At 39.0% G+C, this 22,373-nt stretch overlaps 8 protein-coding genes, 1 long non-coding RNA gene and 16 other non-coding genes across 29 annotated transcripts in view; 2 read left to right on the forward strand and 23 right to left on the reverse strand.

Moving 5' to 3' along the window:
• LOC108841955 (RNA-binding protein BRN2) overlaps positions 1 to 329 on the reverse strand; it is a 3,474-nt gene extending 3,145 nt beyond the window's left edge. The window contains exon 1 of the mRNA XM_018614743.2: positions 44 to 329. Within this exon, the coding sequence (XP_018470245.1) occupies positions 44 to 206 (163 nt within the window). The 5' untranslated portion in view covers positions 207 to 329. The remainder of the gene's footprint in view (positions 1 to 43) is intronic.
• A 773-nt stretch (positions 330 to 1,102) lies between these two features.
• On the reverse strand, positions 1,103 to 1,876 carry LOC108842468 (uncharacterized). The gene has a single exon (XM_018615392.1). It carries the CDS (start codon positions 1,874 to 1,876, stop codon positions 1,103 to 1,105), a length of 774 nt encoding a protein of 257 aa, XP_018470894.1.
• Positions 1,877 to 2,562: 686 nt separating this feature from the next.
• LOC108857367 (uncharacterized protein At4g04775-like) lies at positions 2,563 to 5,608 on the reverse strand. The gene is made up of 3 exons (XM_018631351.2): positions 5,246 to 5,608; positions 3,017 to 3,260; positions 2,563 to 2,933 (listed from the first exon to the last, which is right to left on the reverse strand). Exons 2-3 carry the CDS (start codon positions 3,246 to 3,248, stop codon positions 2,623 to 2,625), a joined length of 543 nt encoding a protein of 180 aa, XP_018486853.1. The 5' UTR covers positions 3,249 to 3,260; positions 5,246 to 5,608; the 3' UTR covers positions 2,563 to 2,622.
• LOC108842480 (glutathione S-transferase T3-like) lies at positions 3,487 to 4,410 on the reverse strand. The gene has a single exon (XM_018615404.1). It carries the CDS (start codon positions 4,408 to 4,410, stop codon positions 3,487 to 3,489), a length of 924 nt encoding a protein of 307 aa, XP_018470906.1.
• A 1,241-nt stretch (positions 5,609 to 6,849) lies between the features above and the next one.
• Positions 6,850 to 8,491, reverse strand: LOC108850532 (protein NETWORKED 3A-like). Of its 5 annotated transcripts, none has more exons than XM_057003600.1 (3): positions 8,343 to 8,491; positions 8,093 to 8,199; positions 6,850 to 7,785 (listed from the first exon to the last, which is right to left on the reverse strand). In XM_057003600.1, the coding sequence occupies exons 2-3, from the start codon at positions 8,175 to 8,177 to the stop codon at positions 7,106 to 7,108; spliced, it is 765 nt and encodes a 254-aa protein (XP_056859580.1). In that variant the 5' UTR covers positions 8,178 to 8,199; positions 8,343 to 8,491; the 3' UTR covers positions 6,850 to 7,105. The 5 variants fall into 5 exon arrangements, with proteins under 5 accessions (XP_056859580.1, XP_056859564.1, XP_056859571.1 ...); XM_057003584.1 differs by having other exon boundaries at positions 8,093 to 8,206; positions 8,343 to 8,481; XM_057003591.1 differs by having other exon boundaries at positions 8,093 to 8,211; positions 8,343 to 8,450.
• A 919-nt stretch (positions 8,492 to 9,410) lies between these two features.
• Positions 9,411 to 11,431, reverse strand: LOC108814962 (coproporphyrinogen-III oxidase 1, chloroplastic). The gene is made up of 7 exons (XM_018587652.2): positions 10,799 to 11,431; positions 10,622 to 10,716; positions 10,443 to 10,526; positions 10,187 to 10,274; positions 9,974 to 10,098; positions 9,791 to 9,889; positions 9,411 to 9,698 (listed from the first exon to the last, which is right to left on the reverse strand). The coding sequence occupies exons 1-7, from the start codon at positions 11,403 to 11,405 to the stop codon at positions 9,630 to 9,632; spliced, it is 1,167 nt and encodes a 388-aa protein (XP_018443154.2). The 5' UTR covers positions 11,406 to 11,431; the 3' UTR covers positions 9,411 to 9,629.
• Positions 11,432 to 12,582: 1,151 nt separating this feature from the next.
• LOC108842514 (uncharacterized) lies at positions 12,583 to 14,172 on the forward strand. Its single transcript, XM_018615452.1, has one exon. It carries the CDS (start codon positions 12,583 to 12,585, stop codon positions 14,170 to 14,172), a length of 1,590 nt encoding a protein of 529 aa, XP_018470954.1.
• Positions 14,173 to 14,519: 347 nt separating this feature from the next.
• Positions 14,520 to 14,628, reverse strand: LOC130497871 (small nucleolar RNA snoR97). The gene has a single exon (XR_008936905.1). It is a non-coding gene; the product is annotated as a small nucleolar RNA snoR97 (small nucleolar RNA).
• A 36-nt stretch (positions 14,629 to 14,664) lies between these two features.
• LOC130508590 (uncharacterized) lies at positions 14,665 to 18,246 on the reverse strand. Its single transcript, XR_008942909.1, has 2 exons — positions 17,359 to 18,246; positions 14,665 to 16,401 (listed from the first exon to the last, which is right to left on the reverse strand). It is a non-coding gene; the product is annotated as an uncharacterized LOC130508590 (long non-coding RNA).
• Positions 14,675 to 14,790, reverse strand: LOC130497847 (small nucleolar RNA Z278). Its single transcript, XR_008936870.1, has one exon. It is a non-coding gene; the product is annotated as a small nucleolar RNA Z278 (small nucleolar RNA).
• LOC130497843 (small nucleolar RNA Z278) lies at positions 14,883 to 14,999 on the reverse strand. The gene has a single exon (XR_008936867.1). It is a non-coding gene; the product is annotated as a small nucleolar RNA Z278 (small nucleolar RNA).
• LOC130497890 (small nucleolar RNA U36a) lies at positions 15,150 to 15,241 on the reverse strand. The gene has a single exon (XR_008936927.1). It is a non-coding gene; the product is annotated as a small nucleolar RNA U36a (small nucleolar RNA).
• Positions 15,303 to 15,446, reverse strand: LOC130497909 (small nucleolar RNA snoR134). The gene has a single exon (XR_008936940.1). It is a non-coding gene; the product is annotated as a small nucleolar RNA snoR134 (small nucleolar RNA).
• Positions 15,573 to 15,677, reverse strand: LOC130497872 (small nucleolar RNA snoR97). Its single transcript, XR_008936906.1, has one exon. It is a non-coding gene; the product is annotated as a small nucleolar RNA snoR97 (small nucleolar RNA).
• LOC130497846 (small nucleolar RNA Z278) lies at positions 15,800 to 15,915 on the reverse strand. Its single transcript, XR_008936869.1, has one exon. It is a non-coding gene; the product is annotated as a small nucleolar RNA Z278 (small nucleolar RNA).
• On the reverse strand, positions 15,979 to 16,074 carry LOC130497833 (small nucleolar RNA Z223). Its single transcript, XR_008936851.1, has one exon. It is a non-coding gene; the product is annotated as a small nucleolar RNA Z223 (small nucleolar RNA).
• LOC130497892 (small nucleolar RNA U36a) lies at positions 16,116 to 16,207 on the reverse strand. Its single transcript, XR_008936928.1, has one exon. It is a non-coding gene; the product is annotated as a small nucleolar RNA U36a (small nucleolar RNA).
• LOC130497911 (small nucleolar RNA snoR134) lies at positions 16,264 to 16,407 on the reverse strand. Its single transcript, XR_008936951.1, has one exon. It is a non-coding gene; the product is annotated as a small nucleolar RNA snoR134 (small nucleolar RNA).
• Positions 16,649 to 16,756, reverse strand: LOC130497870 (small nucleolar RNA snoR97). The gene has a single exon (XR_008936904.1). It is a non-coding gene; the product is annotated as a small nucleolar RNA snoR97 (small nucleolar RNA).
• LOC130497845 (small nucleolar RNA Z278) lies at positions 16,880 to 16,995 on the reverse strand. Its single transcript, XR_008936868.1, has one exon. It is a non-coding gene; the product is annotated as a small nucleolar RNA Z278 (small nucleolar RNA).
• Positions 17,053 to 17,139, reverse strand: LOC130497834 (small nucleolar RNA Z223). Its single transcript, XR_008936852.1, has one exon. It is a non-coding gene; the product is annotated as a small nucleolar RNA Z223 (small nucleolar RNA).
• On the reverse strand, positions 17,158 to 17,251 carry LOC130497893 (small nucleolar RNA U36a). The gene has a single exon (XR_008936930.1). It is a non-coding gene; the product is annotated as a small nucleolar RNA U36a (small nucleolar RNA).
• LOC130497910 (small nucleolar RNA snoR134) lies at positions 17,308 to 17,452 on the reverse strand. Its single transcript, XR_008936943.1, has one exon. It is a non-coding gene; the product is annotated as a small nucleolar RNA snoR134 (small nucleolar RNA).
• Positions 18,247 to 19,371: 1,125 nt separating the features above from the next.
• Positions 19,372 to 19,443, forward strand: TRNAD-GUC (transfer RNA aspartic acid (anticodon GUC)). Its single transcript has one exon. It is a non-coding gene; the product is annotated as a tRNA-Asp (tRNA).
• Positions 19,444 to 19,581: 138 nt separating this feature from the next.
• LOC130508252 (beta-glucuronosyltransferase GlcAT14B-like) lies at positions 19,582 to 22,039 on the reverse strand. Its single transcript, XM_057003631.1, has 5 exons — positions 21,856 to 22,039; positions 20,832 to 21,683; positions 20,673 to 20,748; positions 20,267 to 20,382; positions 19,582 to 20,176 (listed from the first exon to the last, which is right to left on the reverse strand). The coding sequence occupies exons 2-5, from the start codon at positions 21,481 to 21,483 to the stop codon at positions 19,668 to 19,670; spliced, it is 1,353 nt and encodes a 450-aa protein (XP_056859611.1). The 5' UTR covers positions 21,484 to 21,683; positions 21,856 to 22,039; the 3' UTR covers positions 19,582 to 19,667.
• Positions 22,040 to 22,373: the final 334 nt, after the last annotated feature.

Below are 22,373 nucleotides of genomic sequence, written 5' to 3' on the forward strand. Positions count from 1 at the left end.
AACGAGGAAGACGGAGAAACAGAGGAAGATTAAAAGACAAAACCTCGGGAAGCTCGCGTTATCTTGTCCTTAATGATGTTGACTTCGTGTACGATGGAGAACTCCTGGAACAATGGGAGGAGCTGGTCCTCCGTCATGTGCTTCGGAACTTGTCCGACGAACAGCTTCACCCTCTCTTCTTCGTTCTCCTTCGTCTCCTCCGCCATTTGCTGTCTCTTTCTCTCTATCTTGACTTCTTCTTCTCTCTACAGCTTTCTTCTTCCTCGATATTTGTTTACTCTTTTTTATTGGCCGTGTTTTCGTCTCTCTGGATGGCAAACTTGGATTTAAATTAAATATTGACTAAATCTGGACTTATTGGTATTAATAAACTACGAGATTGCCATTAAAACAGCTGTCGAAAGAGGAAGGCAAAAGCCTGTAGGATGCGAGGGAACACTTGCGGATTGTTTTGTCTGATTAAGAGCTTGTATTGCTTAATTTACGTAACTATCCTTCTTTTTACCCGCCTTTTATATTCTGTTAGAGCATCCATATCCCTAGGACTAATTTGGAGGCCCTTAGAGTATTTTAGTATTATAGTTAGGTTAAGGGACATGGGTTAAGGGTGATATTAAAAATTAAGATTATTGGAGGGACTTGCAAATGTCCCTTAAGTTTTATTTTTAAAGTAATAAAAAAAAGAGTAGAGATTGAAAAAACATGAAACATTAATTTTTAATGGAGATACAAATTACAAAAAGAAAAAACAAATCACAAAGTTGAAATACAAATTACAAAAATGAAAAACAAATTACAAAAATGAAAAACAAATTACAAAATGGTAAAACAAATTACAAACATTTTTTTGAAATCATGGAAGATGTCCAAATTTTTGCCAAATATGTTCGATCAAATCTTCTTTTAAATTTAGATGAATATTTGGATTCCGAACTTCTTTGCGAAGAGCAATTCTGCTGCCGTGTTTTGTGGTTTTTTTAATCACAAAAGTTTGATCGCCATCTTCAAATTCCTCGAGAGTGTTTGAATCCCGTTCATCTTCGACAATCATATTATGGAGAATGATACATGCTCTCATAATATTTCCTATTTTGCTTTTATCTCATAATTTAGATGGATTTTTAACAATGGCGAACCTAGATTGGAGGACTCCAAAGGCACGCTCAACATCTTTTCGAACGGATTCTTGGGTTGTAGCAAATTTTGAATGTTTTGGAGTCTGTGGTAGTCGGATTGATTGAATAAAAGTCGCCCACTTTGGATAAATACCATCCGTCAGATAGTAAGCCAAATTGTACTCTCTTCCGTTGACATAGAAATTAACTTCGGGAGCTTCTCCATTAATTATATCATCAAAAACAGGTGATCTATCAAGAATATTGAGATCGTTCATAGTACCTGGAGCTCCAAAAAATGAGTGCCATATCCAAAGGTCATACGAAGCAACCGCCTCCAACACAATTGTTGGTTTTCCGGATCCTCGAGAATACATCCCTTTCCAAGCGGTGGGGCAGTTCTTCCACTCCCAATGCATACAGTCAATGCTTCCAATCATCCCGGGAAATCCACGTTCTTCACCCTTTAGCAGTAGTCTTTGTAGATCCTCCGGTGTGGGACGTCTTAGGTATTGATCGCCAAATAAGTCGATTATCCCGGCTGTGAAATTGTGCAAACAGTGTTGAGCCGTTGTTTCAGCAAGTCGTACATACTCGTCAACTGCATCAGAGGCACTACCATAGGCCAATTGACGAATTGCTGCGGTACATTTTTGGAGCGGAGTTAGACTCGACCGTCCGAGGGCATCTTCAGTTAGACGAAAATATTCAACTTCTGTAGAGAGACGATGCACAATTCTCAAGAACAAGCGCTTGTTCATTCGGAACCGTCGGCGGAATAAATTGTGCGGATATGTTGGAGTGTCCTTGAAATAATCATTCCAGAGTTTTTTGTGTCCTTCTTCCCGGTTTCTCTCAATATAGATATGTTTTTTTCTCTCTTTTGGTTCCGGAAGCTCTTCATAAAGATCATCAAAAACAGAATCAAAATCATCCTCCTCATGATTGATGTGATAATGATAGTGAGAAGATGATGCCATGAAGCAATTCTGGATATTTAAAAAAAGAAGGCTGAATAATGTTAAGTTAAGAGAAGAGGAATACGTTGGATGTTTGAAATGAGAGAACAAGGATGTTACTTATTATATAGATAAGGAACATGTGAATTTGGTGAGATCATGTGACTTATTGGTAGAACTAAAAAAACATGTGTCTTTGGTGAGATGTCACTTATTGGTAGGAAGAAACTAAACTTGTGATTTGTTGGTAGAAAGGAAAAAAACATGTGAATTTGGTGAGATCATGTGACTTATTGGTACAAACTGAATATAGAAATAAATGCAAGAGTACAAATTACAAATTCAAGAGTACAAATACAAGAGTACAGATTACAAAGTCAAGAATACAAATTACAAATTACAAAGTCACATGATCCGAGACATGTTAAGATCTAACTCCTGTGAAATGCAACCATATATAACACGTACTAGCAGGTCGAGTCCAAACGTAAAAAAAAAAGGTCTGGTCTAGTAATAAGTTCAAGAAGAAATTAATATCAAGACTACAATTAGACCACCATGGCTACCACAACCACAACAAGAAGCATGGCTATTACAAAGCACTGAAACCCATACTTCTCTAGGCTACTCAACCTCTGCTCAGATTTATCCACCACTATATCATCCACAATCTTCTCTAGGGTACTCAACCTCTGATCAGTCTCATAGTCAGGCAGCACGGTTAGATTATCTACCTTCTCAGCTAGCTGAAGCACGTGTCTATCTCTCGCTCTCATCTCCTCCATGATGGCCTCATCCCACCACTTCCAGACATGGCATTCGCCATCGTCAACATTCGCGCAAGTGTAGACTAACCGACCTGTATCACATATACAATACTCATAACCACAATCACATACCACCTACTCATTACATGTATCACATATTCAATACTACACTTACCTGGATCAGTACGACTGTTGCGGAGGAGTGGCTGAGAACCACAGTAGCAAACCTGTGGGCAGCCAAACTCAACCTCCGGTTGCGGAGGATACTGAACCTCTGAACGTCTTTCCAAGCTTAGCTCAGCTTGATCACGGCGTATTAAATCCTCCGTCTCACTGTAGTCACTATCGTCATTGTTTCCAAATAAATCTTCCGACTGAGATGGCTGCGAATAGCTGTAAACTCCCATCGCTTATTGAACCTGCCATAAACTTCATTAGAGCAACATCATTTATTGAAAACACTAAAGATGACAGATACATAGAGCTACAACTTGATTATGGCAACTTCATTTATTGAAAACACTAAAGCATTTCGATACATAGACCAACAACAAACATAAAGACAAGCATAGAGCAGATTTTTCAAACATACAGACAAGCATAAAGGCAACAAACAGCAAAAATAAAGACAAGCAGATTTTTCTTTCAGAAGTACTGGGCTAGTATCTTATTCTTCGCCGCTTCTTCCGCCTCAGTCAATGGTTGCACCTTGGCAAGTGCAATGAGACTGTCTAGTATACCTAGCTTCGACAGTGTCTCCTTCTTCTCCAAATCCGCCTTCTTCATATCCCACACAGCCGCATACTCAGCCACAGACTTCCCTTTAAGCGTGTTTCTTTTAGCCTTAGCAGCCTTGATCCCTTCTGGCCTGCGCTCAGGCTCAACGAGGCCTTGTGGCGTGCTCTCAGGTTCAACAAAACCTTTAGTGGTAGAACTTTGGGTACTTGTCTCAGTGTTCTTCCTCTTCGAACCTGGTGTAGGTGTGTTAAGACTCATCCACTTCTGTTCATACTTGAGCATACACCACGCGTGTTCAAGGGTGAACTTGTGTCCATTATCAGAGTGGAAAATGTCATGCGCCTTCTTCAGAACGTCAGTGTCACTCTCACCACTCCTCTGTTGTCTCTCTGCTGCCGCGTATGCGCCACAGAACTTGTTTATCTCATCATTGATTCTGTGCCACCTCTTCTTGCAATGAACCCACTCTCTCTCACCATCCTCTCTTCCGTGTGGACTTGATGCATAATAAGCAGCAACTCGGTTCCAGAAGGTACCCGCCTTCTGGTCATTTGACACTATAGGATCCTTAGAAGTGTTAAGCCAGCCACTTATCAGCACCTCGTCATCTGTTGGGTTCCATTTGCGTCTCACAGCACGGGCCACTGGTGTCTCTGGAGGTGCGTCTTGAGTTTGTTGAGAACTGAAAGCCGGGATAGGTTCGGAATCTCCAAAGTTAACACTAGAATGAAAACTTTCATAAGGAAAGTTTTCATTGAAAGCACTACCATCTTTACTGTGAAGCAGTCCTACGTAACTAGAGGATTGAGCAGGATGATAATTTGGATTCATATCAGAAAGAAAAGAGATGAGAGATGTGAGAAAGTGGGTGTGTGTGTGTGTGTGTCTATTTAACCGAAGTGAGTTGGTGTTTACTACGCGGAAGTGAAGAGATATCAACCCACATAAATGACTAACCATTACCAAGAACTGTCTAATCTGAAGTAATTACACAACTTAAAGCTATCAACCACCACCTAAAGCTATCCACCACGACTTTTAAGCTAACAATAACATTGATATACTAAAGCTAACAATAACATTGATATACTAAAGCTAACAATAACATTAATAACATTCAATCTGACTACAATGTAACTACAAGGAGTAACCATGACTTAAACCTATCAACCAACAATACAGCAGGACTTAAAGCTATCAACCAACAATACAATGATTTATTCAATATGAAACGCAATATATATACCACCATATCAAACTATACGAGCATATCAAACAAAGAATCATATAATCTATAGTCTCTAGTCGGCTATATCAAACAAAGAATCATATAATCTATAGTCGGCAATATCAATACGAGCATATCAAACAAAGAATCATATAATCAAATCAAAATATGAACAAACTATAACACTATAACACAACCCTATCAAGCCACAAATTAAATCGAATTACTAGAGGACCAATATCAAAATATGATCAAACTATAACACTATAACACAACCCTATCAATCCACAAATCAAATCGAATTACTAGAGGACCAATATCAAAATATGATCAAACTATAACACAACCCTATCAAGCAAAGAATCATTACTGTCTTAGCACAAATCCTATCAGATTTTAATACCATATAAAGTAAATCAAAGGACGTGAAACACATACCTTGAGCTTTGGATTTGGAACTGGAGATGGAGCACTCGATCGAGACGAGAACGAGGTCGAGAACGCCGAGACGAGAACGAAATGGAAGAGCCTCGCCGAGATGGAGTTGAGCTCGAGATCAGGAGGACGAGAAGAGAGAAGAGAGAAGAAGACGCCGATTGAGTTTTCGAGAGATGGAGTCACCTTCTATCGCCACCGAACGAGATCGAGAGAGAAGAGAGAAGAGAGAAGAAGACGCCGATTGAGTTTTCGAGAACCGAAGACTTCATCGCTTCTTTGGTTTCATCTCCCTCTCCCGTGCTGCCACGTCGCGTAGAGGACGATGAAGAAAAGCCCTTAGATAAGGCCCTTTTGCGTCGTCCCCTCCTATTTTTCATTTAACTTTAATCCAATTAATTATAAGGGCCGGGCCTAAGGGCCGGCGTTACTGATGCTCTTATTATTTTAGAACAACATGGAGCCAGTGAATAAGCTGGCAATTTTTAATAACATAAAAGATGACAGACTGTCCTCCAATTCAGCCAAGTCTACAACGGCAAAAATCAACTTGGTTTTGATTAAGTTCTTAGATTACATTGAATTTCGCAAAAAAGACTACTGACTTTATTAAACTTTACGTTTTGACCCCACATGTTTTCCGTGTATGTGCATGTGTGCGAATCAGTCCTTCGCTAATAGCGTTTCTAAGACGTAATTGTTAGTCTTGATAAAACGCTTCCAGTTGCAGCTCACTTTGGTTTGTATGTTTTTAAAGCGATCTTGTTTGAACTAGTCATTAAGAAGTAGTAGAGTAATTAAGATTTAAGAAGAAACCAAAAACTATCCGTTACCGCTCAATTTAGCATGAAATCATCTGAAAATAATCTCCATTCTAATTAACATAAGTAGAATGGTAATGATTTATGTTGCATCTCTTTATGAAGACTTCAATAAAATCACCAACAAAATATCAAGACATACCTAATGGCAATGACAGACAAATTTGCATGCAGTGCTCGAAATTTGTTTACTAGTATGGTTTATATTTATTCAAGTTCACCGTGCTGGCCAGCGAGTTTGAGATTTTCTTAGGTTATATTAACTTTTTGTTGAAAAAAAGACATAAACCTAGTGGAATTTGTCTGAGATATCAACTAAACTTGTTATTATTATACAAAATATAATATAGCCGTTAGATCAATGTGTATCCAATCTTAGTAACCTGTTTATATAGTGATGTTAGATCTATCTACTTAGAGTTGTTCAAAAAAAAAAAAGATCTATCTACTTAGTCCTCACAAGTCCTTGTCCTTTTTGTTACTTTTTCTATAACGTTTAGCATACGAAAAAAGTCTTATTCGTGTATCACTGAAAAACAGAGTAAAAGTGACGTTTATGGTATTCAGAGAGTCGAAAGATTCAAGGCCTAAGTTGCTGTCATATGTCTTTTGGTAGATGAGAAAGTGCTAATGCTATCTTATGTGATCGTCAGTTCGTCACATTGCTCGGTTCTATGGTTCTTCAGAGTCGGAGTTATCATTTATATCTTGGTCTAAAACCACATTCATCATCTTTATGTATGTAAATAGAACATTATCCCAGTCTAAATAATAATGGTCAAGACGTTTAAACAACATGCTTACTGTAATCATTTAGTACACAAAGAGAAAAAGAACTTACAAAATATAAAAGAACAAATAAATAAGCTAAGAACGAACTACAACAAATGTAAAAAACAAACATGCATGGACTTGGGCTATAACTATAATCATATGAAGCCTTACCACTAACTACTTGAGTATACCCCTTACCTGTCACAGAGTACAAAGATATTCATAGAAAAGTTACTCTTGTTGATCATACAGACCTCTCTGTTTTTCTCTAAAGAGTCATGAGCTCTCTGGAAGTAGTAGACTCTGTCTTTGGGACGACCCAGTGGCCCACTACTCTTCCAAACAACCCTTCAAGCTTCTTGAACTCGAAAGGCTTCCAAATCTGTTGCTTCCTCTGAGACACATCAACAACGGAAGAAACACATCTCTTCTTCAGCTCTGAGTTCTCTTCTTTGAGCATTTGAATTGCTAAACTCATCTGCCTTATAGCTTCTCTCTTCTCTTCATCTTTCTCTCTCACCATTTCACCGTAAACCTTATTCTCCTCTCTCAGCCTCTCTATCTCTTCCTTCATAATCCCATCATCTCCATTAGCTTCACCATAATTGTCATCAGTCTCACCTTCATCATCATCAACCCACTTGTCTTCACCGTCATCCACTTCGGACTCAGCGTACTCTTCACGAGTCTCACAAGCCTCGGACCAGGAAGACTGGTCCCAAGTCGATGATTTCTCATCACGATGATGACTCTCTGAGCCGTGTTTGTGCACAGAAGAGGGTCTCAACAAGTCGTACCTCTCGGCTAAGGAGCGATGGGAACGGTAGAAATCTTCGACCATAGCAACGAGCTCAGGCCTTTTCTTGTAATACATCTCAGCTCGTGCCGCGAATGAATCCGCATCCTCATCGATCACTCTCAGCATCTCCTTTGTCTTCTCATCCAACTCTTCAAAATTACAATTTTTTTTTAAAAAGTCAGCAAGTCAAAATCTCTGTTGAAGTTAAAAAACACTTTTTGTCTTAAAAAAACATAAACACAGATTTGGTTTCCTTTTGTTGTCTCTTCATCCAAATTCTCAAATAAAAATAAACACTTTTGGTCAATACTAAGTCAAATGTTCTCAGAAAGTTAATACCTTTGGAAACCAATAGACATTAGCAGAATCAAAATTGAGGAAAGAGATGTTTTTAAAAAAAAAAACTCTTCTCAGAACCCATAGAAAGAGAGATATCAGAGAGTGTAAGAAAGTTACCAGAGAGAGTAGAATGAAGCCATGGAGAGAAATTAGTGGTGTTGTGGTTCCCAATCCACCACCATTTTGATGAATCCATCACCATCTTTCTTCACTCTTCTTCAAAGCTTTTATCTCCACTCAAAATACAACAAACAAAAAAAAAACAGAGATTCTTCAGTTTACAAGTTCTCACTCTTTGATTAGTTTCATCCTTCAGAAAGACAACAAAACGAAGAAAGGAGAACTCATAGATTCGGTAATTACCAACCTCGGTGACGAACTAACCGTTTCTTTCCTCTGTCTTCTTCTTCTTCTTCTCCGCCTTGTAGATTTTTGTAGTCAGACAGAGAGAGAGAGAGCAGTTTTAAAGACATGTATTGTTACTTATCGGTCTTTTATCATTAATTATCACTCTCTATCCAATAGCATATCGCCATGTGTAGTCATTAAAGAAACACAAAGCTTCTAAAAATTTACATAGATACCCTTGGAGATCTAAGCGGCGGATGACATGGCAGCATTGGCGTTGTTCATATCAGCAAATGACGTCTTCACCCCTCTATGGATTTTGGATTTTTATATACGTAATGAAACTACGAGGAGGGTAGCTTTGGAAATATATCCAGTTGATAGGGACGAAGGTTATTTTAATGGGCCCTACGAAGCCATGTGGGCCGTGGCGAGCGTTACACGCAAAAGGTCTTTGTGCAACGGTCGATAAACTCTTCGCCGCAACTTTACATGCTTTTAGCGCAAATAATAGGACAAAAAACAATAAAATAAAATAAAAAAAATTGATGAATTTCATTATTTTGTTCTTTCTTCCAATAAGACAACTCAATCTTTGAACAAAAAATAAAAGACAACTCAATCTTTTTATTTTACTTTTTAACAAGTTTGCTTAAAGATGTTACTGGTGGTAACTAATCCTGGCATTGAATAGTTGTTATTCACGTTAAGTAGAATAGGGCAAAACAGGATTCATTTTCCATGTTTTCAGTGTAAAGAATAGGACAAGCAACAAAGAAAAATAACAATGCTCGACAAGGTGAATCCCTTTTTTTACCAAGTTTAGTGGTAGCTAATCTTGGCTTTAAACACCTATATATGAAGTTTAATGGTGATGAGATTTTGCCCTAGAGTAAGTATTAACATGTCCTATGTATGATGAAGATGTGCATCAATGTCCTATATATGATTAGATTACTGATAGGGGATATGGTTGTTTTAACTTTTAAGCTTAAATTTTGATTATATGACCTAACTGTGTACTCTCCAGCCAGCTTAAATTTCAAATCATTTTCTCTCATTTAACGAGTTGAATTGGATGGGAGACTGTAGATAAACATGTCAGTTGTGAAAATACAGCATTGGTAAAACATACACATCAGCTAAGTTTATCTTGGTAGCCACTCAGCGTTTCAGACGCATGTTAACATGCACATCATCACCTTACAAAATCCATTTCCTTCCATCTCTTGAATAATCTAATCCACTAAACAAACAAGAAACAATGGAAACAACATCAACTCAGTCCTCAACAGAAAAACGTGGGCTATATCCACTCCTTGGGGTTGATACAAGCATCCAACAGCTTCCACTCTTCAGTCCCCTCTTCCGGTTTCTGCACCCAACAAAAAACACCATTACTACATTTGTGACACCTGAATGAGTTAAAGAGTTAGTGTGTCTTCAAAATTAGGAAAAGGAACTTACATGGTCATATTCCCATCTTGCTGACAGTGGAAGAGAGACAAGAATACTCTCTATTCTCCCTCCTGTCTTCAGACCAAATGTCGTTCCACGATCATATACCTTTCCAAATCAATACAGTAAACTTTAGAGAAGAAGGTCATTAGCAGCCAATGGATTCAAGAGATTGAGACCTGGTTATATTACCAAGTTGAATTCGACATATCTTCCTCTTCGCAGCTGCTGCCATGCCTTGTGCTGCTCTGTAAACTCCATGTCTTTCCTCTTCTCTACTATAGGTATATAAGCCGGTACCACTGAGTTCGCACATTCTGTTAAATCCCAAAAATCAACTAAAATTAGTCTACCAATAAAACTAACACGATTATAGTAAGTATCATCGTTCATAGTTCATATTACCAGTGGAGAAAGCCAGAAGCATCTCCTGATCATAATCATTAAGATCGTCAAAAAATATCCCTCCAAGTCCTCTTCTCTCATCACGGTGCTGCAAGCAAGCAAAGATCAAATAGTTTTTTTTTTTAAACATTTTCAAATTCCTCATACAAACAATAAGCTTATTGAACAAACTCTCATAACTAAGGCCTTCAATTCCATAAAATGACTAAGATGTCCCAAAAACAATAGCGAATTGCATGAAAATTAAAGGGCACACCTTGATATAAAAGTAGTCATCGCACCACTTCTTGAACCTTGGATAGAAAGAAGGGTCAAACTTGTCACACGCTTGCTTTTGAATCTACAAAACAAGAAAGATAAATATATGATAAAAAAAATACTCCAACAATCACAAAGCTTATTATATGTTTAGAGCAGGGAACAAGGTTTAAGAACCGAATGGAAATGCTTGACATCGTCTTCGAAGATGTAAGCTGGTGTGAAATCAGTTCCACCACCAAACCACCACTGCCTCGGAGCTCCAGGAACATCTACGCTTTCCAACAAAAACGACCCAAAATCATCAAAAGCTAACAACTTTTACAAACTCCCACACAAATTCTTTTTTAATACCCTTGGGAGCATCAGTTTCGAAGTAACGATAGTTAAAATGCAGAGTCGGCGCAAACGGGTTCTTGGGATGCAAAACCGAGCTAACCCCAGCTGCGAAGAACGGAACCGGACCAGGCTTCTGATCCGAAGAAGCAGAGCCTTTAGCTGCTCTGTACGCCTCGGGAGGCATCACACCGTAAACAACAGAGACGTTCACCCCAGCTTTCTCGAACACGTTCCCGTCCTGCAGAACTCGGCTGATCCCGCCTCCTCCGCCGGGTCGAGACCAGACGTCTTCTCTGAACTTCGGACCGCCTTCGACTGCTTCGATGGCCTCGCAGACGCTGTCCTGCGCCGCTCGAATCATGGTCTCGAAACGAGCTCTGACCGAAGTTGGAGAAGAGGAAGGAGAGTGAGTGGAATCGTCGGAGTCTCTGAGGAAAGTGAAGGGTCGTTCGGTTTCGGGGACTTCTTTCTCGATTGAGACGGAGCATCGAAGGGAGTGGTTGGGTTTGGTCTTGATTGGTCGGGAGAAACTGAGAGTGGGGAGATTGGGGGTGTGATGGAGACGATGAGTAGAGGAGAAGGGAAGAGAGGAGGCATGAGGAGAAGAGACGAGAGAAGCCATTGTTCTGATTGGATTTGATGTTGAAGAAGATAGAGAGAGATCGTTTTATGATAAGAAAGTCGTCATCGCACCACTGATCAAACCGGATCAATACGATCCGGTTTAACCGCAGTCAAATCGAAATTTGGTAAACTCGACCACATCAAACCAGACGGTCAAATGTATTTTCAAAACTAGTTTGGTGCTATAAACCAAAACCATCGGCTTTGAATAGAGAGAAAGTCAAAAACAACTGGCTTATAGCCCAAAGTATTAAACACAAATTAGGCCCATACGTTTAATAATGGTGATCCAACTCACGATCTTTCCCGAGACGGTCACATTCACTCATTGTTCATGTCCGAAAAACGTCTTTGGTCTATGTCTCATTGTTCATGTCCGAAAAACTTTACAACTTTACAATTTTCATGTCAGAAAACAAATACTGTGCGCCAGAAACATTAAATTCTATTAAAGCTTAGAGAGCAAAAGAGATAAAATCTAGTTTATGACATTTTTCTTTAAAAAAAAATCAAGGTTGTTAGACAAATAAAAAATGATAATTATGCTAGATAATAAAAATATAATAAAACAATAACATAAGGAAATATGATAACGTAAAAAAAGAAAAGGAAATACGAAAAAGATAAGCTAAGAAATTTCATAGTATAGTAGAAACTGAATACTATCACAATTTATTTATACGTTTAGAGTTTCCAATAATATTTACTAAAATTTCCTTTTTAATCGAAATAAATTGTATTATATATATCATATCTCTATCCTTCAATTTTACCCCCCAAAAAAAAGTATCTCTATCCTTCAACTCAACAAACTCAAGAAAATAAAATAGAAACAAAGAAGAAGATAATTCTGTTAAAGATTTACATCGTACAGTTACAAAAAAAAAATATTTACTCGTAGGAATTGGATACTATATTACAATATATCTGATATGATGATATAAAATTTCAAATAATACTTACTACAATTTCCTTTTTAAATAGATATTAAAAATGGAAAGTGGTTGACACAAAAAAAGGAAAGTGCATGTTGATTCCAAGTATATAAGCGGACTCATTCCCCTCTCCTTAGAAACTCATTCATCAAACTCTCAGCAAAAGAAAATACAAACAAAAGAGGCAGAGCAGATTGATTCCAAGTAGAAACACAGACGTTCTTCGTTATTGTCATCACTATGGCTACTAAATATCCGGGTGGTTCACGATTTGAACCAACGGAGTTGGGGTTGGTGAAGCGGTATCTCAAGAACAAGGTGGAGAAGAACGATAGCGATTGCATCAAAACGTTGAACGTGTACGGAGACGCGCCGTGGCTTCTCCATCACGACACAAACCCTCTGTATGCTAGAAACGAATGGTACTATTTTGTTCCGAGGACAGTAAGAGGTGTCAAGACAGTGAGCCGGATGGTACCAGGAAACGGAGAAAGCTTCTTAGGGGGCACGTGGAAATCAGTAGGTAAGAGAAAAGAAATAAAGAAGAATAAGGAGCTGAAGGGGTACAAGCGTGTACTAGTGTTCAACAAGAACGTGGCTGGGAAGCTAGAGAAGGAGAAGACGGACTGGCACATGGATGAGTATTCCCTTCACAAGAATGGTGATGAGTTCCATGATTTGGTCTTGTGTCATGTCAGACTTCTGAATAGTGCCGAGAGATTCAAACCTCTTGTCCCTCCTGCTCATCAGCTTGATGACAACAATGACAACCACGTCTTACCGAACCAAGAGCAGCAAGAAGCTGGTTTTGCTATGCAAGAGTACAAAGGTGGCGACGTCAATCAACATCAGCAACAACAAGAAGAAGAACAAGAAGATTCACGTATGCCTTTACAGAGCAACTACAACCAAGGACAGTATCTATTGGAAGCTAATGTTTGTCAGAATGACATGATGATGCTAGAGAATGACCGTGGCTACTTAAATCAACATCAGCATCAACAACAACAACAACAACAACAAGAGCAAGAAGGTTCACTTATTCTTTCACATCCTCCTTTGGAGATCAACAACAACCAAGAACCGTGTCCGTCTGATGATCTTGCTTATCATGGCGCAAAGGATGATATGACTGGCTATGGACTCATGCCAAATTTTAACGACGCCAATCAACAACATGAGCAGCAACAAGATTCACCCACTCTTCTCCATCCTCCTCTTCAGATCAACGACAACCAAGAACATCATCCATTAGAAGATTATGCTTTTGATGGCGCAGATGATAATGTAACGTTTGACATTGATGAACTCTTGAATAGTCTAGACGAATGGAAAGAGCAAGAAGATTCACCACCCAGTCTTCTCTTTCCTCCTCTTCAGAGCAACGACAACCACGGACAGTGTCCTCCTCTTGTCCCATCTCAGGTGGAGAACCACAACAACACCGTCGTACCGAACCAAGAGCAACGAGAAGCTCTTGGTTTTGCTAATCAGAATGACATGCCGATGATAAAGAAAGAACGTGGAGACGACGTCGAACAACAGCAGCAACAACAAGATCAAGAGCAACTTCAAAAAGTTCTAATGAGTTTTCTTCTTGCTCCTTCGTGGGACACGGATTTCATTTTTGATGAAGCAGACGCAGAGGATGACTTCATTAAGGAAATTTTGGACGTACACTGTACTCAAGAACAGCTACAAGAGCTGGAAGAAGAGCAATCAAAAGCGCTGCAACGGGTTCCTCAAGCTCAAGACTCGGGAGTACGTGCGGATCAAGTCATGCCTAAAGAATCAAGTCAGGGGTTTCTATTCACAAATACTCAAACTTAAGTGGCCTAATAATAGTTGTTAGTGCATATTCACTTGCCCAGTGTGTTCAAGTCAATAAATAATCAAAAGATTAACACTCTCTTCTTTTTCTTAAAACTAAAAACCAAACACTGAGACCAGTCACATCTCTCTTATAGAGCACCGCTCTTCCTCTCAACTTCTTTGATGCACCATGGCTCGCGTTGTCCATAACCTCATACAATCACTCTCCAACATTTATTCCGTACGAAAAAAGACAGCAAATAAGACTATGTATGTCAGTCTTTTAAGACAGCAAAACAGGTTAGAGCAGTCCCAAAGCAGACAGCAAAACAACAAAACCATTGTATATCAATCTCTTAAGAGAACAATGTAGAGTTCTTGTTTAACTCCAGTCTCAGAATCAGAAAGAGACAAAGCTGATGAGAACACTGGCAATTTCTGAGTTTTGTCAGACTACAAGCACCATTATTAAAGTGCAAGCGTATAGTTTAAACTCAAGTAATGAGAGTATTAATGAAAAGTCTCAGTAAAATCCATTGAATTCAAAGAAATTGCAGCTTATGCCAAGGGGTTCTCCCTGTAAACAGGGTCTCGGCTCCACTGCACCTCGTAGAATTGGATTACATCCTCATCGACATTCCAAATTTCCGAAACAAAAATGTAAGAAGATCTTACATACCTACTAATCAATTACTAGTAAAACCAAAATGATGAGAAATTAAAGAAAAGTCTCAGCAAAATCCATTAAATTCAAGGAAATTGCAGCTTATGCCAAGGGGTTCTCCCTGAAAAACAGGGTCTCGGGTCCACTGCACCTCATTCACTTGGATTACATCCTCATCGACATTCCAAATTGTGTATATATATAAAAAAATTATTTAAAGACAAGAACACTTAAGAAAAGTAAGATACAACTGACTCAGACAATGAGAACAGCTTTTTCAAGCTAGCATTATCTGAAGCAGAACTGGCGAATCAAAACGTGAAGAAAAAAATGGCTCATATTAAGAAATTCAACCATGTTTTTACCGTATATACTTCACTGAAATCAATCTCAGAAGCGCGGGTAAGTTTATAATCATAGCCAATAAGAAAACACATCGCTTCTATCAACAATCACAACTAGTTTAAATACAAATACGCATGAGAGATTTAGCCGCTTTTTTGACACAGGAAAGCCTAGAGAATCAAGGCAAACCTGTAACACAAACGGCAACAAACAATCTAGCAGGAGCTTTGGGGCTTAAATCCTCAAGTTATTGTATTCAGATTAGCCCGGGAGGCTCCTGCGAAACCATATAAGTCAGCAAATGATACCATTATTGGAAAGAAAAAAAAATAGATGAGGTTCTATGCAACAAGGTCATTAGTAAAGTTCAATACAGCGATTCATTATGATTATAGCAGACAGCAAAATACAAAGTCGTGTTCTTGTTTAACTCGAGTCTCATATTTAGAAAGACAAGCTGATGAGAACACTGACAATTTCTGAGTTTTTTCAGACAACAAGCAACATATACAAGCGCTAGTGTATAGTTTAAACTCAGGAAACAGATTTTATCATGGAGGATAATTTCTCAACCAAACCAAGTTCTTCATATCTTGGAAATCAAGCAAAACCAAAAAGGATGATTATCAATGGAAAGTCTCAGTAAAATCCATTGAATTCAAGGAAATTGCAGCTTCTGCCAAGGGGTTCTCCCTGAAAACAGGGTCTCAGCTCCACTGCACCTCATATAAGCGGATTAGATCCTCATCGACATTCCCAATTTTGAAAACAAGAAAAAATACAGTATTTTACAAAGACAAAGACCTAAGAGATTAAACAGGCTCAGACAGTGAAAACAGCTTTTCAATCAAGAATTATCTGAAGCAGAACTGGCGTATCAAGCTGTTATAAATTACTCATCACTGCCAAAAGAAACATTACATTGAAATAAAGAAAAATGAACAAGAAAGTTTGGCTCATATTAAGAAATTCAACCATGTTTTTACCGTATATGCTTCACTGAAATGAATCTCAGAAGCGCGGGTAAGTTTATAATCACAGCCAATTCTAATTAGATTCTACCAACAATAACAAATAATTTAGATACAAATCCAAATGAAAGATTTAGCCGCTTTTTTGACACAAGAAAGCCTAGAGAATCAAGGCAAACCTGCAACACAAACGGCAAAACACAATCTAGCACGAGCTTTGGGGCTTATTTCCTCACGTTTTTGTATTCAGATTAGCCCGGGAGGCTCCTGCGAAACCACATATGTCAGCTAATGATCAGACACAACACTTATTGTATCTAAGTCAAATAAGTAAGCTAATGATCAAACACAGCCATTATTGGAAAAAAAATAGATGAGGTATTATGCAACAAGGTCACTAGTAAAGTTTAATACAGTGTTGGATGGTGATTATACATGTTCACTCACTCTTTCTCATCCAAGAACTTTAAAGCCGAATCGGATCAGAGAAGTTCAAAAGCAGACAACAATATACAAATGTAGTGTTCTTGTTTAACTCGAGTCTCATAATTAGAAAGAGACGAAGCTGATGAGAACACTGGCAATTTCTGAGTTTTTTCAGACTACAAGCACCATATACAAGGGCAAGTGTATAGTTTAAACTCAGGAAACATATGTTATCATTGCCAAACAGGTGCATAGTTTAATTGATAATTTATCAGCCAAACCAAGTTTTCATGCAAAAGAGGATTACTATCAATGGAAAGTCTCAGTAAAATCCATTAAATTCAAGGAAATTGCAGCTTCTGCCAAGGGGTTCTCCCTGAAAACAGGGTCTCGGCTCCACTGCACCTCATATAAACGGATTAGATCCTCATCGACATTCCCAATTTTGAAAAATGAAAAAAGACAGTAATTTAAAAAAGGCCTAAGAGATAAAACAGGCTCAGACAATGAAAACAGCTTTTCAATCAAGAATTATCTGAAGCAGAACTGGCGTATCAAAATTAGTCATCACTGCCAAAAACAATAAACAAGAAAGTTTGACTCATATTAAGAAATTTAACCATGTTTTTTAACCATATATGCTTCACTGAAATCAATCTCAGAAGCGCGGGTAAGCTTATAATCACAGCCAATTCTAAGTTGGTTCTACCAACAATCACAAAAAGTTCAAAAACAAATCCAAATGAAAGATTTAGCCGTTTTTTTGACACAGGAAAGCCTAGAGAAACAAAGGCAAACCTGCAACACAAACGGTAACAGACAATCTAGCAGGAGCTTTGGGGCTTACTTCCTCAAGTTTTTGTACTCAGATTAGCCCGGGAGGCCCCTGCGAAGCCATGTGAAGATAAAACCATAGACAAAAAAAACAAAATGGATAACTGCAAGAGACATAGAAGAGATGTAGGAGAAGAGATGTTTGAAAAGGAGGTTCACGCCTCTGTTATATAGTTCACTCTCAGTAGTCAAAAAACCCTAATCACTATGCCAAAAGTCTAAATTACCCCAGTTAGTTGATTAACCGTTCCGGGCAGGCCGGTCTGGCTCAGGTTCACTTTGTCAAAGCCTTTAGCCCTTTATTCCTTCACTTTTTTTTTTCTAAGGAGGATATCATTCCCTTAAGATAAAATAATATCCAAGTGAATCACACAAACCTTATTAATATTAAGATGTGTAGTGACTTACAAGAATTTAGCTCTGTTCGAAAACTCGGCCGAGTTGACGATTCTACGGCCGCATAAACGCTCTACGGAAGGTGAACGTAGCGATTTTCACTGATTCGGTTGTGTTGAACAGTAACACGCCTAACTTCCGCCTAAAGCATAGAATAAGAAAAATCGGGCGTTTGATTTTCTGAACCCACATAGTTCGTCACCGTCTCCGTTTCCAAGCGGCGACCCCATCGAATCTCCGGTGTGTTCCTCAGCTCCTCAACGGTCAGTCCCTCCGTAACTCTCTTCGCTACCTCAACAAACTCACCCAGCAAAACAATCCAAGATTTAAAGATGGAAAACGAGAAAAGAAAAACAATTAAAAGGATTCTCTTAATCTTTCATTTGTTTCACTCCCTCTCATGTTTCTGAGAAACGAATCGTTAATCATTTGTGCAAAATATTTTAAAAAATTGAAAATATGTTTCAACCTAATAAATGGCTGACGGCAGGAAAAATAAATTACAGAACTATAGTAGGAAGATGATGGAGTGAAATGTCTACGTTGCCCTCCATTTAGGTTTAAACTAAAAAATCCAAAAATTTACACTGCACAGCCTTCGAACCCACTACTTCAGGGAAGAGACATAACTCCCAAACCACTGCAACATGTAACAAAATATTACACCTAAAGAAACTACCGTATATATACACGTATAAAAGGAGTATTATACGTATAAAATACAAATAATTCATCCCCGCGTACTCCCCGATTTTTTCCCGGTTTTTCAATAAATCGCTAGGCCCGGAAGCACCGCACGCGTAGCGCCTAGCGAGTTTCCGAACAAGGGAATTTAGTGAACAATGGTAGATTCACCTGGTAGTAGTTGGTGTTTGTTCAAAAACGCTATGTCTACCAAGCTACTCCAAGCAACCACATTCCAATCAAACATGCTCTGAAACACCAGCTGCACATAACCAATTCTCCCGCACCTCCCATACGCCTCTACTAACCAGCTTTTCAACTGCTGGTGTGGTTCAATCAAATTCCTAAAACCATATGAATGAAGCTCTTTTATCACTGGAAAACCCCCCAATGACTGAACAAGCTAATACTAGCGCAAGAAGAGTAATCAAACTAGGCTTGAATACCAAACTCAGTCATCTTCCCATAGAATCCAATTGCCTTTTAAGACACCTCCTCTGTACCCACTAAACCATTAATGTTAGCATTGAAAGAAGACTCATTTGGCATAACATCCATCGCCACCGCTTCCCTGATCTTCCCACAATGTGTGTAATGTGAAAACATAGCGCTCCACACAACCGCATTCCTCTGAGGAATTTCGTCGAACAGTTTGCGAGCGTGAGAAACAGATAACGCATTTACCATACATACACATCGAGTAGCGCGCATCCTGCCAAGAGACTGAGAGCTTGTTCATGGTTTCCTCGGTCCGTGTAAGAGCTCCATTGTTTAGTGAGAGACATCAGTTTAGTGCAGCTTGAAGCGTGCAACTGCTAAGAGTTCAGTTTAGTGCAGATCAAGTCATACAGTGCAGTTAATGTTTGTTAGTATTGGTTAATTAACAATAACAACAGAGTCGTTGTAGTATAGTGGTAAGTATTCCCGCCTGTCACGCGGGTGACCCGGGTTCGATCCCCGGCAACGGCGCATTTTTAAATTTTTGGGCTGTTAAAGCTACTTAAGCTTGTTTTTGGAATCCAGTATCAATGGCACTTCACTTATGGCCTACAAAAGCACATTAAGAGATGGTTCTACACTTCACTACCTTTACTCATTGAATATATATCAATCTATAACCAAAATTGATAATCAACCAAAAAAGTAATATACAACATGACATTTTGCATCATCATTAGAGAAACCTCAAACATTCATGAACATTGTTTACTCCTATACTCCTCAGAAGACAACGTCTGAACAAGCTCCTGCAACCTCACAGCACCAGGTCCTGGTCTCAAAACCGAGTCATCCCCTTGCACAGAGCACGGATCACTCCCATTATCCGACCTCCCTACACACCACCCTCCCGGCGAGAACCTGTGCGTCCGTCCCAGCAACTCTCTATCGATCTTGTCCAGCACGGGATCGTTCTTGTGGAACTTACGCGCGAACGGAGCCTTGCTCTTGACCATGTTGTCAAAATCTTTCAGCGAGAGAGAGACAGGGTGCTGCTTGGGAGGATTGTCCCAAGCAATGTAGTGAAGGTCGTGTCCTATCGCGGTGTTGACGAACTCTTTGCTGTTGCAGATCACCGTGTGGAAGTAACCTTCGGGAGATGACACGAAGTTGGTGTAGTACATTAGTATCGTCCTCGGGAAGTTGTCCCATCCCCAGATGCAGTACTCGAGGAAAGACCGTGTCAGCATTATCCAAGCTGAGCCTGTGAAAATCAAAGACAAAGAAGATCATCTTTAGGACTTTTTTTCAAGAGTTTAATGAAACTGTGAGAGATCCAAAGAAGCTAACTAACCGGTGAATAGCTTGAAAGAAGTAGGAAGTGATCGTCGCTGAGTAGTCCAAGCTAGGTCAGATTTCTTTGATAGGTACAGGCCAGGGTCAACTATGATTGACTTAGCCCTCTGATTCCTGCAACAACAAAAGACAAGTCTTAACCACACACATATACTCCCTCTGTTTCACAAAAGTGTGTTCTTCAAGTAAATTAAAAAAATTACTTAAGAACTCCAATTTTGTCACTAAATACATTTTTCTATCTAATTAATACACTAATACAATGAGGTTAGAAACGAATTTTGCATTGAAAACACAAAACTATACTGTTTTAAAACAAAAATAAAACTATAAAACGACACTTATTATGAAACGGAGGAAAAAGGATAAACTAAAGAGTTAGTTTCTATGGTTAATATACTTACAGTTTCCAACCAGTGAGCTGCATATTCTCAATGAAATTGACACTCCTCGACATGTTTGAGAAGACATACAACAAATCTACATAATCATAAAAGAAAAAGCCATATAAGACAAGGTAGGAGTAAGTAACACAACATTCATTCAGTCAGTCAGTCACTAACCATCTTGTGTTACGAGAGGATAATCCGAGGCACTAAGATTAAGAAACCAATCCCAATGCAAGCTCTCTCTCAGCAAAATCGCAACGGCTTGGAGAGTACAAGCAATCATCGTAGGACCTTTATAAGTAACAAGATTAGACTGAGACATCACCCTCACATTCTGCATCCGACTGAAAACGGGATCGCTCCTCACAGACATCGCCAGCTCCATCCGCTCTTTAGGTGGAGCCTCGAGGTCCAAGTGAAGAACGTACTGGTTTCTAGGATGGTACACGGCTTGCAAGGTTCTCATCATCCTGTGACTATCTCCTTTCGTCCCCGAGATCAGGTAAGCTAGCCTAGGAAGGTCTTCTGGATTGTTATTAACATTTGGTTTTGTGAAACTAGATTCTACAAAGTAGTCTTTGTTAGACTCTGAAACAACGTCTGATGGTAAAGGATGTTCTTCTTCTTCTTCTGAGTGAAAGCCGCCGGAGATGGAGAGGGTGAGGAGAGTGATGGAGATGAACAAGGTCGCTAGGAAAGGGAACATCCATCTTCTGTCGCTGAAAGACCTAAACCCTGAATGTGATGATGATGATGAGCTCACGTGTCTCTTGGCTCTTGTAAATGGGTCTCTGAATGAAACCAGCTTCCTATACAGTTTTCTCATTCCCCTATAAGAAACCCCCAATTATCAGATATGACCAGACAGGAGATCGGAGTTGTCGGTAGAATACCAAACTAGCATCAAAGCCCCTCCCAAGCTTATCTATCTGATCACAGATTCAAAATCAATACCAGAACTCTAGAAAACCCCTCTCAAGAACCCCACACCCCAAGAAGAGATTTGCTTTAGACTGAGAGAGGAATCTGGAAAAGATAAAAAGAACATTCAAAATATCGAAATTAGTAACCGAAAGAGAGAGAGAGACTTTTTGGGCATGCAGCCAATGAAAAAGGAAAACTGATTTTTTTGTATAAAAAGCTGAGTCAGATCCAATCCAAAGTAGGAGAGACTTCAAGTTTAAGTCTTGAGTTTTACCTTAAAGAAACAAGACACGTCTTGTTTTGAAAGAGACAGACGCTAAAGCAGAAAAATCAACGCAGGATAAGAAGAGTTTTATAAACTTCTTATTGGAATGATTCAATTTCAGAAGTGGGCAAAGAGAAGAAGAGATTTGAAAAAAAGATCAATCATTTATGGACAAACTTGGGGGAGAAACGAAACTGTCTTACGGAATCAAAGCTGTCTGTCTCAAAGAGATAATAATGTGAAATCGACGCGCCGAAAGAGAAGACATGGCAATTAATTTAAAAAATCAAACATTTTCCGAGGCGTAAGCTTTTAATTAAAATCAGTAGAGAAATTAATGATGGTGGACCACTCGCAGCCAACAACCGTTGTCGTACACGTGTCATTATCAGCGTATTAAACGAACGCGTTAGAGATAAGTAACGATATTAACGGCGAGAGAAAAAACACTGTTCCTGCTTCTTTTCAAACTTCTTGAGAAAAAAGAAATCTGGACTAGTGGTAGGTGACTGCAGTCACTTTGACCT

The sequence above is a fragment of the Raphanus sativus genome, chromosome 1, assembly GCF_000801105.2.
Source record: "Raphanus sativus cultivar WK10039 chromosome 1, ASM80110v3, whole genome shotgun sequence".
Classification (NCBI taxonomy): Eukaryota; Viridiplantae; Streptophyta; class Magnoliopsida; order Brassicales; family Brassicaceae; genus Raphanus; species Raphanus sativus.

Coding starts and splice junctions, on each gene's coding strand:
- LOC108814962 (XM_018587652.2), bottom strand. CDS start 11,405: ATGGCTTCTCTCGTCTCTTCTCCTCATGCCTCCTCTCTTCCCTTCTCC. Junction 10,527..10,621: donor ATGTCAAGCATTTCCATTCG/GTTCTTAAACCT, acceptor CTTGTTTTGTAG/ATTCAAAAGCAAGCGTGTGA. Junction 10,099..10,186: donor GCTTCTGGCTTTCTCCACTG/GTAATATGAACT, acceptor GGGATTTAACAG/AATGTGCGAACTCAGTGGTA.
- LOC108842514 (XM_018615452.1), top strand. CDS start 12,583: ATGGCTACTAAATATCCGGGTGGTTCACGATTTGAACCAACGGAGTTG.
- LOC108850532 (XM_057003600.1), bottom strand. CDS start 8,177: ATGGTGATGGATTCATCAAAATGGTGGTGGATTGGGAACCACAACACC. Junction 7,786..8,092: donor GCTTCATTCTACTCTCTCTG/GTAACTTTCTTA, acceptor GTAATTTTGAAG/AGTTGGATGAGAAGACAAAG.
- LOC108857367 (XM_018631351.2), bottom strand. CDS start 3,248: ATGGGAGTTTACAGCTATTCGCAGCCATCTCAGTCGGAAGATTTATTT. Junction 2,934..3,016: donor CAACAGTCGTACTGATCCAG/GTAAGTGTAGTA, acceptor TATGTGATACAG/GTCGGTTAGTCTACACTTGC.
- LOC108842468 (XM_018615392.1), bottom strand. CDS start 1,876: ATGAACAAGCGCTTGTTCTTGAGAATTGTGCATCGTCTCTCTACAGAA.
- LOC108842480 (XM_018615404.1), bottom strand. CDS start 4,410: ATGAATCCAAATTATCATCCTGCTCAATCCTCTAGTTACGTAGGACTG.
- LOC130508252 (XM_057003631.1), bottom strand. CDS start 21,483: ATGAGAAAACTGTATAGGAAGCTGGTTTCATTCAGAGACCCATTTACA. Junction 20,749..20,831: donor TCCTCTCGTAACACAAGATG/GTTAGTGACTGA, acceptor ATGATTATGTAG/ATTTGTTGTATGTCTTCTCA. Junction 20,177..20,266: donor TTCTTTCAAGCTATTCACCG/GTTAGTTAGCTT, acceptor TGATTTTCACAG/GCTCAGCTTGGATAATGCTG.